Below are 16,124 nucleotides of genomic sequence, written 5' to 3'. Positions count from 1 at the left end.
TACATGCAGTTGGATACTGATGAAGCAGCCTATAATTTTTTTTAAAACTCTGTTAAGGTGCATCTTGTTTTCCCCATTCCTCAAGAGACTTACCTTCTTTGTTTTAGGATACTTAGTAGGGCATTTACTAAGTGCTGGAGCTTCTGTTTCAGTAACCATTTCTGTAACAACAGTTTCTGTTTCAGGCTCAGCTACCAGTGCAGCATTCTCAGTTTCGTTATGCTGTGAGGTGACTTCCACATCAGGAGAGGAGGGCTGGATATCTGAACACATGCTGACAGTCCTGTGTCGCCTGCGCTGCTGTCCAATGTGAGTTCTACTCCGGGAGAAGCTTTTTCTCTGTTTAGCTCTATTAACTTTGGCTGGGGTGGGCTTGGTGGCAGTTTCTTCCTTTGCCGGTTCCTGGGACAAGACAGAAGTCTAGTACACAGATCCCACACACATTTAAGAACTACCTATCTTTCTTAGGGGGAAAAAAAAAAGTCAGTTCCCTCTTCTTTTACAGGTCCAAAAAGCCTCAATCTCATTTTTTTGTCAGAACTACAATACTTCTCTCCTTCTTGAAGGTAAATGACAGGATTTCCTGTAGTTTCCTCCCAAGCACGTGCTGTATCATCAGCAGAGTATTCACACAAAACCATCACCAGTCAGATCATGACAGATTTGTGTAAGAACTAACATTCATTCATCCATAAGCTAGAAATCAACTGCTTATATCATGATGTCTTTCAGTCCAATATTCTTTTTGCAGTTTATAGCTTACTAGGTGTTTAGCTTTGTCACAGAAGGTACTTAAAAGAATGCTGACACAAACTGCTTAGGGAAACCACCTGGACTGAGAATCATTATGTAAGTATTTGTAAACTAAGAAGCATCCATTAACAACAGAGTTAAAAACTCTTTATAAAACACTAAGTATCACCTGATGGAACTCAGAAAAAAAAATACACTTTACTAACTCATTTCCTTTAAAATAACAGAAAGATTATAGTATTATATGTTCCTGAAAAACCCACTGAAGAAACTAATTGTTCTTCACTGGTTACAGAGGGTGCCTAAGGAAAGTCACCTATGGCTAAATTCAACATCAATAAATGCTTCTATCCTGAACTTCAAAGACAGACTGAATTACACAGCTGGTGTGTGTATGTTTGCATAAATTCATGTAACTGAAATTCTCCATTAAAGAATTCTAAATGTATCTTCTTTGGAAAAAAATTCAGGAGCTAATAAAATATAATGTCAAAGAACCATACATTTTGGTCACGTATATTTGAATTCAGAAGAAAAAAAAATTTTTTTTACATCTTAACATGCAGCTCACCATCCAAACTGACAAAATATGTGATGTTAAAAACTAGCTTTAAAATAAAGCTCCAGATAACTACCTGAATAAATTCAGCATCATTGAGAATCTGTGCTTCCTTGCATTCTGATTTAACCTCTGTTTTTGCTGTGCTGATTCTTTCCAAAGCCTGTTCTCTTCTTTTTTCTCTTTTTTCCAGTCTGGCAAAAGCTTGCAGGATAGCTTCCATTTTCCGTTCTTCTCTTGTCTGATGGATTTAACAATAATCATGATCAGTTTTAGTAATAATCTTTCATATATATAAATATGTAATTACTCTATTTTTTAAGTACTTCAAAACATGTTCAATATATGTTTGACATGAAGATGAAGTCCAGCAGAATCTCAGATTAAACTGACATGTTACAATCACTGCAAATACTAGACTTCTGAAGAAAGGCTTGCATCCATACCAGCCTGACAAACAAGAGAATCCTATTTTGGATTTAAGAACTTGGTAAAATTTTGGAATACTTAACAAAAAAAAGCATATTTTAAGATGGTACTTTTATTAGCACTGTTCTACCAAAATCTGAAAATTAGGATTTCTGAGACTGTTGACTTAAGCTATGAATTCAAATAAAATAGGCAAAAATCTAGATTCCCAATACTATTTATAAAAATGGCCATTACAAATAACAAGCAATAATAAAGAACAAATAATTAGATCTAAAAAAAACATTGCAGAAATCACCTAAAGACACGAAACAGATTATATACTATTGAAGATAAAAGCAGATTTTTGTCAGAAAGCAGTGACGAACCCAGATGATGTGTTCTCAAATAGCAAGCCTTGCATTTTAAGGATAAGTTCATGTAAGGATCTGACTTTGCACATGCTCAGATTCTACAAGCCCACAAAAAGGCAGCAATTAGCATGGGAAGAGCAGGTGTCACTAAGCCTTAGTGATGCCTTTTAGGCAACTACTTGCTTCACAACTTACCATCTTCCTTTTCCTTTCTGCAATCTGCTCCTCTGATTCCATTTCTACTTCATTGCTAATGGGAGTTTTTTCTTCTAGATCATCAATAAAATCTGGCTCCTGGAAGACAGAAATGACTGTTTTATAGAAGTTCTACTCCTCTCGCAAACTAGACTGAACTAAAAGCTACACAGAGCTAAGAATCCTCATCAGATTGCTACATCAAAAGTAACCAAACCAAAAAATCAGGGTGAAAGTGTTCCATCTCCACTCCCCCATCCCACCAAGCAAAGAGAAGTATCAGAACTAAAACTTCAAAAAAACCAAAAGAAACTTTTGGACACTAACGATGCCCACTGCTCTAACCACTCAATAATCAGTTAAATAATTGGGAGCTTTATGTCATACACCCATAAAAATAATATTAGTTTTAGTAAAATAGAATGAATGCCAAAGTAGATGTTAACCATTACACAGAAGTTTTTTTTCTCAGCTCAGAAGTGTATTCAACTGAAGTCACATTTTCTATTTAAACACTCACTATATAATCTAATGACAGTGCCATATCATATGGAAACACAAAAGTTACCTAACAATGGTGTCCCATTTTGAAAGAAAAACCAAGCATGAAAGCATAACTTTGAGATGCATTAAGTGTTCACTAGTCCTATATTTAATTTCACTTTTACATAAAAGACTAGACAAAGATTTATAGTTTGTCTTAAAATGTGTATCTAAACATAGAAACCAGTCAATTAGTAGCTTTTTTCCTGGGATGATATATATGCTGCTACTGTAAAGAGAGCGTATGGGAAAATGTAAATGTACTTTTAACAGCTTTATTCTTCCCACAATTCCTACTCTTCAGTTTCGAAAAACAGTAGTTCTCCTGTTCTATATAAGCACTGTATATTACATTAAAAGATCGGGAGAAGGTTCCATATACCAGTTATCACTTCTTGGACACGTGACACAAAACACAAAGCAAGTATCACTTAAGATGGGAAAGTTTAAATACTACCTCTCTGGAGATGATAATTTGCAAGGCACATGCATGCCTTCTGGACTTCCAAGCATTTTTAAGCTATTTAGCTACTAACTCTCCAGAACAATTAATCATCTTAGGGAAACTGGGTGCCAACATGCTCATTTTTATCTTATTTCCTTCAGTCCTAAATGATGTTATAAGAACTAGGAATTGCTCCCTCCCAGAATAACTCCCATTTCTCAGCCCCTAAATCATCATCAAAAACCATCATATTAAAAAAAACCAAAAAACAAAAAAACATCACCACCACCCCCAAAATGAAGAAATATAGGCAGTTACTAAGGTAACAATCTAATCACGTTAAATAGTTATCTTTAATAGGGACTCTGCAAAATTAGTAATTCATGTCATGGACCCCTCCCAAGAGCTCTTTCAAATTGCCATATTCAAAAAAAGACTAATTTAAAATTTACGATCACAGTACATTACTGGGTAGCTTTATCATTCTACCTACACATTTAGCTTCAAAACACACTTTCTTCCTCCCAACTGAATTAAACATGGAGCTGCAGAGCTCTATTAAAAATGAAGCTGCAGTCAACGCTCAGTATTCTGGGTTGGAGTTCGGTTTTAATAACAGGGCTACTTACTGCTATGTTTAAAATACTACTGAGTAACACAATTAACCAAAAGGCACTTCAGGACAGACTGGGAGCTCCTGAAACCATGACACAAGGCCTTCACATCAGAGAGTCACAAAGACATTCAGAGGAAAAAAAATATACTTAAAACCAGTATACCGAACCAACATACTTTTAATTACAACCAAATATAAAGGAAAACTGAATATATAAAATTCTAAACAGCTTATCCATCATTCTGATTTTTCATAAATGTCCACATTGCTTTTAAGTGACTTGTTTCCTTAGTAGCTATAAAAAGAGTAGCTGTATTTAAAAGTTCTTATTTCTGAGTATCCTTGTGTCAGTACCTGATTATTAGAAATGGACAGCCTGAGGGGAGAGAGCTTCCTCTGTTTATTATCTGCAATTTTCATTTTGGTGGCTGCTCCTTCACAATCCAATGTGATGTTCTGATTTTGAGTCTCCTTTTCTCTTGAAACATCTTTCTCTTTCTTTCCCTTTTTCCTTCTAGTTTCATATCCAGTATTGATGTTTTCTGTAGGCTCGGAACGTCTGAGAACTGGACACTCAGGGTTTTCTTTGAGGCAAGCACAATCCACTTTGTACTTACTGCAAGTTAATTAAATGCAAGAAGGCATATTTGATTAGGTTGTACAGCAATGACACCCTCCAATACTAAATCACTGATATTTCACATTTAACATCTGCTACAATGCAAACCAACCACCTTAAAACGCAGGTGACTCAAGTATTCACCATACTATACAACACTGCCGTAATTCAAAAACCTTATCTATTGGTTAAAAGAAGTTTTGGCTTCTTTAGTTTTGCTACACAGAATTCTTTTGAACTCAAGGTTAGTATTTTGCTCGAAAGACAAAAGACATCTAAAATCTGAGTATAATCCTAGGCGGAAATATAACCAACACAAAACGAACAGATGCAGCAAAGTTAGAGAGTTCATTCTATATGCAAAGAAGGCGGACACAATTTACAGCATGAGCACACCAAACTCAGAGTCACTCTGCACAATTTTAAGCTCCACCTGGATACTCAGGAAATGTTACTCAAACACATTCAACTGAAACACGCTGTCAGCTACAGGTACTAAACACAACTACGATGTCTTTTTAGAAGGAGTATGTCTACAACTCTTAACAGTTCAGGGTATCTTGAGATAGTCTGAACCCATGCTGATTACCACACCTACTCTGTGGTCATACACAGCTCAGGTCAAGTAGCAGAGGCATGTCTGCACAGCACTGCACCCAAGCTGGCTTAAGAGCAGGCCACAGAAATGCAGTAATAAAAATACACAGCTCTACCCACGCACACGCTGTTCATTGTAAATACAGTGCCTAAGGAGCCTTTTGCTACTAAAGCGTGCAAGAAAGCAAACAATACAAAACCAAAGCCATTCTGAATTGCAAAGTAACTTAATGAGCATATGATGTATTTTAGAACAGAATTCTCAAATACTTACCAATTTCCATAATCAAAATCAAATGCTATAGTGATCTCTGCTCCCTTTGGAATGTTATGGATGGAGTAAATATAAAGATGAATTGTTCCATCTTCAATTACATGTCTCACCTGTAGTCAAGAAAATGTTATTATACTACCATGAATTACTTTCAAGTAGTTGTATAAAAATTGTAGGGATTGCTCAAATTATCAGGAATCTCAAGGAAAAGGAGATTTTTAAGTAAATAAAACCTAGTTTAACTTTCTAAATGCGCTCACCTCCGCATTTGGCATACAGGAACGCCTGATGAATCGAGCTTCATTTCCAAAAGTCCTTGCATCAACACACATTTCTAGCCCATGGAATTTGGAGTAGAACAAAACAAATGGGTATGGCCTGAAAAACACACAAGAAAACCAGGAATTTCATAATCTTTATGATGCTAAATAGTGCTTGTTCTTATTAGTCAGCTTTGTAACATGATGCTTGGCACACTATACCAAATTTGGAGGTCAATCTAAGAATGACATGTTTAAGCTTCATGATTTTAACTGGTACATTCCCCAAATGTATTCTCAGAATACCTCAAGATGGAGGTACAGCCCTGTATCATCTGCATAGGATCTAAAGGGAGAACACTAACAGAGCAAGCACTAGACGTGGAAAATACAAAGTTTTTCAAATTTAAACTTTTCTTATGACAGGCCCCAAAATGAAACTCAGGAATTTATATGCCATGCAGAATCATTTAAGAAAAAGTAAGACCTCTACATCTGCCTAACAACTGCAGCATCACTAGCACCAACCCTCCTGAAGGAAAGGGGCCTCCAAAACACTTTGTGAAGCCATGCTTCAAGCTCTGCTATTCCAAATGCCAAGGAACCCTTCCATCTTTACTGAGCAAAAGCTGTGTGTTTTATCTCCTCCAACAGGCCTTTTTCAAATTCCCAAGTAGGTGTGCTCATGCAGTTAGTGGCAGCCTTGAAAACAATTAACAGGAAGAAGGAAGCAGTCACACACAGCCCAGTCAATTAACCAACTAGAGAACTCTAGCAGTAAAACGGCCCCAAGCTGACCCGTGTCCAATTTCACTCTCAGCCTGATGGACTTAAAATCCATTTCTCTCACAAAAGATACAGCCTTTATCATTAACATATGAATTATTTTAGGATGGTAGAACCTGTCTATTTACTAGTTTAAGGTGCACAACTACCCAACTGAGCATGCAGGAATCCTGTAATCGGGGAAGAACAAAAAAGAAAACTAGCTCCTGAACAACAGGATATCCAGAAGAGAAAGGGGCAGAAAAGATTCCAGTTGTCATTACTTTTAATCAGACAAAGTAAAATACAGACAAAGTAAAATACGAGACACTGCTGGTAACTAAGACCCATTTGTACTTGAAGCAATCGTTTGGCAAACAGCATTTTAACAATTACCTTACTAAAACATTAGGAATGAACAAACCTTTTAAAGAAATATCCATTAGCTTCAAATTGTTCTCTCAGCATGAACTTTCCTCTGTATTCAATAATAAGTGCATCAGGAGGCAAGTCTTTGGCAGCCTTTAAAATTTTCTTGTTTTTTTGCACATAACTCTGTAAAGACATAGATTCATTTATGAATTTTCATTTCCTACCATTTTTCCATTATTATTAACAGCAGATTATACTTTCACAACTACTAAAAAATTTTGTATGAACTAAAAAGCCCCTCCTTTTTGTAGTTAAACCTCCAGACTGAACTGACCAAGCTGTCCTGCTCCCCTACCGATGCTGCTACTAATCAATTTAGACACAAGGAATGCTTCAGCCCTAGTTCTCCAGGACATGGCTGAAAACCAACATATTCATGTTCTCACAATTCAAGTACTATAGCCTTTACTGCACTTAACTCTCACCACGACTAGGATGAATTGCTGCACTGTTTTGCACAACACTTTCAAAAGGCTTCAATTCCTTTGAATAAAACAAAACATGCAGACATAAAATGACATTCACAAACCATTCAAGGAAAAACAGAACAGGGGAAAAAACATAATAATTAAAAAAAAAGAATCCTGAGAGAGTTTCCAAATTCATTTTCATATCTTTAGATGGAAGGATGGCTTTAATTAAAAACCAATACATACCCTGGCAATTAGTGAACTCACACCTCTCATAACTGTCATCACCAATCAAAAAGGAAGTAGCCTCTATGTAGGCAAAAGGCTCTGTAAGTAGGGATATTCCTCTAAGGAGGGTGTCCCATATGCCATGATGGTCTTTGAGAAAAAGAAGCAAAGATGCTTCCATTAATCTGCTACAGTAACTACTCCTCAAGATTTCTGCTATAAAATGCTAAGTCTTTTACATGGCTCTGATTTTAAGCCTTTAAGTAACTGATAAATTCCTGATAAGTAAGGCTAGAAAGACATTGAACAATTTCTTCATAAACTAGAAATTACAGGATCACGAGGTTTAAAAAAAAAAATCAGTATCAGAAACACCACCCATGAACATCCAGAACACTTACCCATAAGAAAAATGTAGACAATGAACATCTTGATACACACAGTAGAGGGAAAAAAAATAAATTCAGCTTCAATGATTCTTTCTACTCTAACCACTTGAGATATCCCTCACCAAGAAACAGCAGCAAAGTTGACTAAAGCTGACTGTGTGTCCAAAGACAGTCTAAGACAATCCAATGTTCAGGCTGAGACTAACACCTTAGCGACTGTTTAGGATAAATGATGTGCAAGTGTAAACACAACCAGGGTGGTACAGAATGTATAAAAATCAGTTACAAATTCTGAAAATTATGCTAAAATGCTCATGCTTAGATCTGGTAAGACAAGGAACAGGAAGTGAATGTGAAATCCCTTTTTGTAGTTTTTTGTTTTGGTTTGGTTTTTTTTCCCCTCCTGTGTTTATTTTTGTTTGGGGTTTTTTTGGTTTGGTTTGGGGTTTTTTGGTTGTTTGGGTTTTTTTTAAGGCATCTAATATCATGGCACAAACAGCATGCAGTAACACAACAAGGCACAGCTCATTACCTCTACTGGAGGTTTGAAAAGCAGATTGCTGGTGCTGACTTCTTTTTTGTCATTTCCATTGCCTAATCTAAGAGCTATTTTTTGTGCCTCCCTCTGGACACCTTCACTGTATTGGTTATTATTTGCTTCTTCATAACGATCCATCCATGCCTTGATTTTAGTTTCCCATCCAAAGTTCGAACTGTCAGTAGGATCAATCTCTGGAGCTGAGCCCTAAAAATTAAAGTAAATGACCAGGTATTAGAAGGTAAGATATTAAAATTAAAAAAAAAAGTCTACAACAAGACACAAAAGGATGGGCAAAGATATGCCACTGATTTAAAGTCTGGGTTTTTTTAGCAAGTCTGGTATAAACTTTGCATTACTTAAAAACATTGAATTAAATTCAGTCACTTTACATGTGTCCTTTCAAGAATTTTATTATTTACTAAATATCATCCAAGTTCAGGAATACTTTCCCTCCGCAACAGTGATTCCCACTCGTAGTGGGATGAGAATGGAGAATGACATTGTTTCTTCCCACAACTGCACTGCATCACAAATCTAAGTGCAGGAGCTGGAGGGTCAGATCTCCCTGCCCACTCAACTTTTGTGAACATATGCAAATACAGAGAACTCCAGCTTTTATCCTGTAATACACAGACTTGATTTTCCCCTTTCAACTTCAAAGATCATGCCTATCTTTTCTTCCGCTGCGTAACTTACTAAACTTTACTAATCGTACATCTGCTACATTAAGGTTGTGACTCTAATGTTACAGGCTTTGCACATAAATTTTTTCTCTCCTTATCTGCTCCTCACTATACAATTCTCTTCTGCAGTGCTTCAGATCCTTTCACTTTTAAAGAAAGTGCCATTGTACCTCCAGACCTCACAAGCAGCAGCCAGGCTGCAGCCAACCAAAGCTCCTTACGGACAGCAGCAGCCAGCCAACGCTCCCTTTTCTATCCACCTGAGCAGAGACACTATTAAACATTAATAAAACACAAGTAGTTCAGCAATTCAAATCACCTGTTTACATTTCTTTTGTGCATGAAGAAAACCATACAGTCAAACAGCATTTAAAAGGTGTGATGCTAAGACAACCATGAAAAAACAGTGGAACCTTACAAGCACCATATTAAAAAAACCTCACAAAATTAGAGATTTTTTTCCCTAATTCCATCTTCACAAGGCACATCTTACACATTTGAAGCATAAATTGCATCCCACTTGTTTTGATATATACCAAGCATGAACGAACTATGGAAATACCTAGTTCTCATACCATGGACATTTTTATCTCACAGAAAATTAAAAGACTGCTGTAACACTTAGATCTTGCAAAGCAGACATCCCAATATGATTCCCTCGGACTATGCCAGTACCAGTGAGTAAAATCCCACCAGACATCCAGGAGTCCCACCAGGTATAGATGGAGGTTTGACAAGAGCAGAACCACTAACTTAGCTTTCAAATGCAATACAGCCATTTCATTATTTCGCTGCTTAACAGTTATGAAAAGCTGGAGCCACTAAGTTCGAATGAGGTGTTCACTAAATTTTACTCCCTTGCATAGCACACATGGGCTCCAATTCATCCACTGGCTCTTGAAAACCACCTATTCTTGAAATAAAAATTTGCACTAATTATTTTAGTTAATTTTGCAGGACAAAGATACAGTGCTCATTATCTTAATTTAAAATCACTGTGATGCTTATGTAATATATTAGTTACTAAGAAGAGAATATTGTAGTGCTTAGTGTATAGCACAAATTACACTCTTGATGCTTATTATTTAAGTAATGTACAGTTAAGGTTTGAAACAAAACCCAAACAAAATCACATTACCTTTACTCTTGAAGATTTCCTGGATCCTTCTCGAAATGCCTGGAATAAAATTAGATATTTATAGTCACTGGAGGAAATACACAATCTCTAAAGGAATTAACTTTTCAATTAAACATGCAAGATGAAAACAACAGAACAAGCTATGCTGAAATCTCAAGAAGGCAAGAGGTTACATCTCACAAAATGTATTTTAAAAACCAATTCAGCATTCCAACCTAAGTGCACAGTGGTCAGGTACCTCTACCTTTCTCCCTCCTTACAACTTGACTCTCTAGAATTTCAGAATCTGAGCCAAAATATCAGAGGTAACGGAAGAGCACACGGCAATAGATTTGTCTTGAGAATTGTTCAATCAAAGGAACATTTTACTAAAGATTTCCAAAAAGACATCAGTAACTTATTCTGACTTTCAAGTTTTAAAGGACAAAATTCTCATCCAAGCCAATGAAATTAACTATGAAAACCACTAGTTAAAGAAGTTACATGTACTTTACTTCTTCACAAAGGTATTGTCTTCACATGCATTATACTGTTTATACACCTGTAGCTAAACATTATAATGCCAGCATTTTTAAAATCTAATTAGTTTAGCAGCTAACTTTCTGACAGCATACTTCCACACAATTGCAACTCAAATAAATGAACGTGGAGTCACATCAGGACAACTGACAGAAACATTTCTGTACTCAAAACCACCACAAATGAAGACTATCAAGGAATTCTCCTTTGGGTATCCCAAAGCTTGGTCTGTCCCACCTCTAAGTATTTCAAATGGTCATTTAAATGCAATTCCTGTGGTGAGACTCTGCCTCAATTATAAAACTGAACATTCCCGGCCAGGATACATTAACTTGAAGTAAGGAGGGGCCATGGGGGTCAGGCACCCAAGAAGACTATCATTTACTGTAGAGTAATACATTTCAAGCTAAAACCAGGTAGTAAACCAGCTTGATTTTTAAATCAGTGTCTCTTGGTAAGAAATGTCACATAGCTGTAATTTCTAACACAGAGTAATAAGAGAAATTCACTTACTTTTTTACATTTTGCTATGTTCTGTTCTTTCTCTCCACTTTTTTTCCTCTTCTTATCATTGACTTTTGTAACTCTTGTAGGAGTTAAAGTAATTGTTGTTGGTGTATGTTGATAAGCAGTATACAGTTCCACAGGAACCTCATCACCACTCTCTGTCGCACTGGTATCCCCATCTTTAAAACAAAGAATATTCTGTAAATAATCAAGTACTGCAGAAAGAACATTCACTAGTTACTCTACATCTGCTTTCAAAACACTGAAATTCATACTGACAAACGCTCCAAGCACTCATATGCAAAATTCACCAACAGTTGCAACAGCGTGAAAATGACGCACCAATGAGAAACTGGTAATTAAGAGAGGTTTGTAATGTGAGGTAAGAAAAAGGTACCAGATTAAATTCCATTCCTTGAATGGAATTAATGACCACAGTCCATTTTAAGCAAAATTAGAATCAGAACAAAAAGGGTAAAAAAAGCCCAAAACAAACTGTTAACTTATTCACTTATATATAGCTTTTACTTGTAATAGGGCATTTGGATTCTCTCAGACGACTGTATTCTAGAAGGGATTAAAATTAATGACTGACCAGCATTTCTTGTGAACCTCTATTAATTCATCACATGTAAGTCATAATCAACTATTTCAGCTGCCATTTGCACTGTCAAATGCCTTTTTCAGGGTTTTTATGTCAATTTAGCCAAAAGCCTTTTGTACTCAAAATCCCCTAACATAACATTCTGCTACTTAGGGAAGAGGAAAGAGACCATCCGACACAAACTGACAGATATTTTTCTTTGTGCTGTGCTCTCACAGACCTAAGGCCACAGCCTGAAATTTAGCACACATCAGCATTTATGTCAGACAAACACATATCCTGACCTGAAACAGGATTACCCTAGTTCTGTCAAGATGAAAGGCTGTGAAAGATGGGGAGGATTGGAAGAGAGATGATGCACACAGATAAGAGACTGCTGTTTGCATGTGCTCAGTACAGACTTCTCAGATTTTAGCAGCTTTTCCAAATAGTCTGCATTCAGTAAACACACTTCACACTAAGCAAAACTTTTTCTCATAAGGCACAGAAGCAGACTTTACAAATACTTAATACGAGAACAGAGAAAACATTCCTTCTGATCTCAGAAGGATGTTTCTTTAATCAGTGCACTCAGCAGTCCTAATTCGCGAAACCTTCTTTACTAAATAAAGAACTCCAGCTACTGGTTACTCTGGATTTTTCCTGCTCACAACATTCTATAACAGGATTCTTCTGTGCAGAGCAAACAAACCCATTTTACCATCTTGGTCATTCTTTTGAACACTTTATCAGGCACATAATTATACTTCGTAGAATAGGAACTGATGATGTTTTCTCAATTTGTTTACATCTCTGTGGAGAATATTTTCTAAATGAGCATAAAAAGCACACAGAAAGAAGAAATGTCTAATCAAAAAAGAAGTAGCAGAATAACCAACACCTGAGAAATAGAAACCCCAGGCCCTCTTGAAACTCTCTTGCCAGCATCTGTAGTACATACAGTAGCGCCTACAGAATCATGACATCACAGCCACACACCTCTTCCCCTTGCCCCAAACCCCACAAAACACTGTCTTCCTTAGGGAAGCAACATTTCAATATTGTTGTCTACACTGTGCTCTAACTTACTGCAAAGAATAATTACCTCAACTGAACATATAATTACATAGTGTTGTTTTGAGACACTCCTTCCTAACCTACATAACCTGCTTTCACTTTGAAGAGCCTTGGTAAAGCACACTAAGGGGAGATCTTGAATTTTCATGTCAGAAGCAAGATACAAACTCTCCAAATTTCACAACAAGTTATGGGCCCAGATTAATTTACCCAGAAGCAGCGAGTGATCTTGACAGCATCAATTTCAAGACCAAACAGCTTAAAGCAACATCCTTGTGGAAGTTGTACATCTAGATATTTTATCTTAAAAAAAAAAAAACCAAACCAAACACAAACCGACCAATCAAACCCAAACCATCCAGTATACAACTAAGTACAGGCTTAACAAAGGTGCTCGCTTCACTGAACCATAGTAGGTAATCCAGTGCACAGTAAGCTGCACCAGAACTGGACTTTTATACCAGAAACATAAACTCAACAACATCTCATGCAATGACAGGCCCCAGAACAACAGGCTAAAAATGTTGCCAGAAAGAAAGGTGATGTGGTTACACATAAAAGTTTAACACACACAATTTTCTACCATGTGAAATGTTCATTTATAAGCTCTTTTCTTGAAACACACCAACTGATCTACTACTTTCTCCCCACTGCTTACCTTTAGATGAAACACAGCTAAGCCAGCAACTCTTTAGAAATCTTTACAACGAAAACATTATACTGTGAAGAATTCTCGTATCTAAGTGAAAAGCCCTATATATATAGACTTATTCGAAGAGCACCCAAAATATGCACTTACATTTTATCAAATACCTGTAAACTAGTAATAATTAAGTTAAAAGTAACATTCTGCTCCTGTTGACTATCTAAACCATTGAAAAGATCCATTCAAATTGATGCCATTTTTGCTTTTCCTACTTGAAATCATCTATGAAAATTGCCCATTTTACTAATGTCTCACACAGTTTATACCCAAAATCACCAAGTCCAAATGAACTGTACAGCAGTCAATATAATGTGAATTCAGCCAGGCTAAATGGAAATTAAGAGGTGTAAGCACAGACATTCAAGTTATGTATTAATAAATCACAATAATCAATATTGCACTTTGACCACATTTTAGATTAAAGAGGACCTGAATTTGCCTTTCTTTTTAACTCTGTTTTGATACTTTTGCTTTACCACTTAGTATTTCCTTTCCTATTGAATGCATATAACAGATTTAGAACACTGATCATCAAGACTGAGGAGAATTAAACACTAATTTCAAAGGTAAGATCTCGTCAGCTCCTCCTAAGATTTTTTATTTCTTTTCCCTTAAGTTTACAGTAAATGATCAGATAGTGTGCATACAAATCCCAAGAGATTAAATAGCTCAGATCATCAACTTCCCCTATTCTGTATGAAAATTCAAGTTCAACCTCACAGTACTGTCAGACCACTTAGTGAACTCATTAACTCCAAGTGAGTTATAAATCTACTTTTTCTACTATTTTAAGAGAATCAGCAAAAATAATTTTAAATTCTAGAAATATTTAGAATTTAAATTTGGTTGACCAAGTAGGTCAACCAAAACGTTGTAAAATAAGCTTGGTTTTGTTGAAATGAGAACAGACAAAACAAAAAATGACTGTGTTTTTTTAAGTAGGTCATGAATGCCTTTAGGGGGCTTTAGGCAACTTAGTACCTGACAACACCAAGTGTCAATGGCATCAAGGACAGCTGTGCCGCATACCCCCAAATTTTCTGAAGCCATAAGAAGTGGGCAGCAGGACCATATCTACATGGTATTTTTAAAAGAAATCTTAAAACACACACACACACTCACTCCACTGCTTCAGAGACGTGATCTGAAAGTAAAATATGTTACATTTAGGAGGATAACCTCCTCTCAAATTATTACTTTTGTAATAGAGCTTGAAAGTACCAGCTGTCAACCAAGAATTCTACAACACACTTTGGTAATGGCCAGACAGAACTTCTGACGAGATAGGCCAGATGAGTTTTGAAATCCCATGAACAGGTACAAGAACTACTTGCATAAAATACATAGATTGAAACGGGTACTTGCACTACATGCCATCTGGTTATCAAAGGTAAAAAACCCTCAAAGCATCGTTATAACCTACATGGTATTAACTCGGTTTAGCAACTTTTCCCATTGCCCAAACAAACCCAGAGCCATAACAAAACACCCAAACTACATCCAACAAACCAGCATTTCCTCCCAAAACTTTTTTCCAGAAAGACAGACTTAGAAACACTCTCTCATACCAATAGAAGAAACTTGAAGCTTTTCCATCTTATTTTCAGCACCTTACTCAAAGGAGTTATAGTTATTAGAAGAGCAACACTGCTTATTATGAAACTTGAACATTGTTCAACAGATTGAATTATTCTGCACTGCTATAAAAAAAAGGCCGTGCTTGAAAACCATTAATAAAGACATGTGAAACTACAACAATTCTGATACAATGTTATCTTGGTAAAATACAGTCAAGTAAAAGGCACTGATTTACTGAACCTTATATGCTGAAGACTGTCAAAACTGAAGGAACCATGTACACACTCTTAAGTCTATATACGTAACTTATTTTATGACCTTTACTAAGGAAAGAGCTCTTTACATGTTACTCACCTGACATATTTTCCCTTTTCCTTCGTTGCAACAGCACTGCTCTTTCTTTATCTAAACTCCTGAAATTAGAAAATAAATCAGTATGTCTAAGTATTAAAACAGACCTCCAGCATTTACCAATGACTATTACAGAATAAACAGTAAACTACCTGAATGTTCAGATACTTAGAAAAACATCAGTTGTGCACTGTTCCATTCAGTTTTAGAGTTCAAAATCAACAAAACTACTTACCTGGGTTGGCAACGTTCACACAAATATATGTCAGGAATATGCTGTCTGTCAATCCCCATGCAGTCAATGTGCTGCCAGACACTACAAAAACACCAAATCAAAATCCCAACTTTAAAGTACAGTTTTTAAAACAGCGGGCAGAACACACAGAGAAAGTAAGCTGTCCTTTTCTTTCATTGGCATCTTTACTCAGAGTCAATACTGCCTGAAACTACATCTCAATCACTGTCTTTGCCATCACTCTGCTAGCTGACTCATTTTATCTCTTGGAAATTTTTCTCTAGCATCAGAAATAAAATGGCAAATTATCACAATAGACAATAAGATAGAGACAAATAC

The 16,124-nt window shown here is 36.3% G+C and overlaps 1 protein-coding gene across 3 annotated transcripts in view; it reads right to left on the bottom strand.

Moving 5' to 3' along the window:
- Positions 1-16,124, bottom strand: part of KMT2E (lysine methyltransferase 2E (inactive)) — a 56,917-nt gene that overhangs the window by 13,523 nt on the left and 27,270 nt on the right. For all 3 annotated transcript variants that reach the window (XM_068994479.1, XM_068994470.1, XM_068994490.1), the window contains 12 exons: positions 15,786-15,866; positions 15,554-15,612; positions 11,262-11,434; positions 10,230-10,268; positions 8,400-8,612; positions 6,833-6,963; positions 5,644-5,761; positions 5,384-5,493; positions 4,248-4,509; positions 2,290-2,388; positions 1,389-1,553; positions 94-402 (listed from right to left, as the gene is read on the bottom strand). In XM_068994479.1, the coding sequence (XP_068850580.1) occupies positions 94-402; positions 1,389-1,553; positions 2,290-2,388; positions 4,248-4,509; positions 5,384-5,493; positions 5,644-5,761; positions 6,833-6,963; positions 8,400-8,612; positions 10,230-10,268; positions 11,262-11,434; positions 15,554-15,612; positions 15,786-15,866 (1,759 nt within the window). The remainder of the gene's footprint in view (positions 1-93; positions 403-1,388; positions 1,554-2,289; positions 2,389-4,247; positions 4,510-5,383; positions 5,494-5,643; positions 5,762-6,832; positions 6,964-8,399; positions 8,613-10,229; positions 10,269-11,261; positions 11,435-15,553; positions 15,613-15,785; positions 15,867-16,124) is intronic.

The sequence above is a fragment of the Aphelocoma coerulescens genome, chromosome 1A, assembly GCF_041296385.1.
Source record: "Aphelocoma coerulescens isolate FSJ_1873_10779 chromosome 1A, UR_Acoe_1.0, whole genome shotgun sequence".
Classification (NCBI taxonomy): Eukaryota; Metazoa; Chordata; class Aves; order Passeriformes; family Corvidae; genus Aphelocoma; species Aphelocoma coerulescens.
The sequence above is the reverse complement of the archived record's forward strand: the minus strand, read 5'-3'. Positions and strand labels throughout refer to the sequence as shown.